The sequence below is a fragment of the Sinocyclocheilus grahami genome, unplaced genomic scaffold, assembly GCF_001515645.1.
Source record: "Sinocyclocheilus grahami isolate Dianchi unplaced genomic scaffold, SAMN03320097.WGS_v1.1 scaffold310.1, whole genome shotgun sequence".
NCBI lineage: Eukaryota > Metazoa > Chordata > Actinopteri > Cypriniformes > Cyprinidae > Sinocyclocheilus > Sinocyclocheilus grahami.
In genome coordinates, this window is record NW_015505489.1 from 1,259,659 (window position 1) to 1,260,777 (window position 1,119).

General features: G+C 39.8%; 1 protein-coding gene across 1 annotated transcript in view; it reads right to left on the reverse strand.

The window, feature by feature from the left end:
- LOC107601658 (trafficking kinesin-binding protein 1-like) overlaps positions 1-571 on the reverse strand; it is a 22,797-nt gene extending 22,226 nt beyond the window's left edge. Inside the window, exon 1 of the mRNA XM_016293914.1 lies at positions 413-571. Within this exon, the coding sequence (XP_016149400.1) occupies positions 413-571 (159 nt within the window). The remainder of the gene's footprint in view (positions 1-412) is intronic.
- Between the last annotated feature and the right edge of the window lie 548 nt (positions 572-1,119).

A 1,119-nucleotide genomic window follows, 5' to 3' on the forward strand; every position in this document is an offset into this window, starting at 1 on the left:
TACTTGCTCCTGAAACTTTATGATTAATACACTGAAACTAAATGATTCAAACTGTGTATCTCCCCGATGTCCTTCAGCACAAACATCAGTAATGATGTTCTAACACAAATGACTGCCTGAGTGTTTACACCGAATATTATGAAATACAAATATTGATAAGATCAGAAAGAAGAGGAAACCCGACAAGATGAAGAATCTAACGCATTGTGTACATTTTATATGCTCTATGTCATCACCAACCAAGGATGGAAAAACCTGTTTAGATTGTTTAGATTGTTTAGATTTCAAAATGAGCAATAATTTCAACTTGACCATTGCTGAAAGACATCGAGTTACTGTGACAGTACGTGTCTTTGATAGCACTAGGACTTTTGACTTTTAAAAGGATCAAAATATCAAAGGGCACAGGTACTGTACCTTCCTCCAGGGTATACGGCTTTGCATCTTCCTCATTATCCTCATCATCAGCACTGTTTGAGCTAATGTAAGACGAGGTAGATATTTCCAGGATCTCTGAAGAGGAGTCAAACTCAAAGTACTCCTCATTAGAGTGATCAAGAGTAAATGCCATGCTGTCACTGGGCTAGTTAAGCCCAGGTTGGCTCAGCCATCTCACGTCAACAGCCATCTGTGAGACCGTGACATTGGGCTGGACATTTAACTCTATCTCAAAGATCAGATAGACAGTCTCTGACTGACACACACCTGTCACAGGAGACTCAATGCCTCGGACACTACCACTTAGATGTCACAGGAGACTCAATGCCTCGGACACTACCACTTAGATAAGAAAAAGCAGGGGATGTGTCACTTAAGTAAGAAAATAACTCAACTACATTTTTGTAAAACAACATGCATTTTTGAATAGAATTGTAAGAAATTACAGAAGGATTTATTCTAACTTAAAACTTAAAATTAAGTCATACCCCCCTTCTGCAGAGGACAGAATGGTACTTTCCACTGACGTACCATGGCAACCTATCAAGGCGTGACTGAGTTGTGTTTGACTACACCTGTTGTGTGGGCGGAGCCTGTGCATATTCCCTGATGAAAACATTCCACATCACCATAAAGAAGGCAAACAGGACATCTCACACAACAGGAACCATAAAGTAAAAA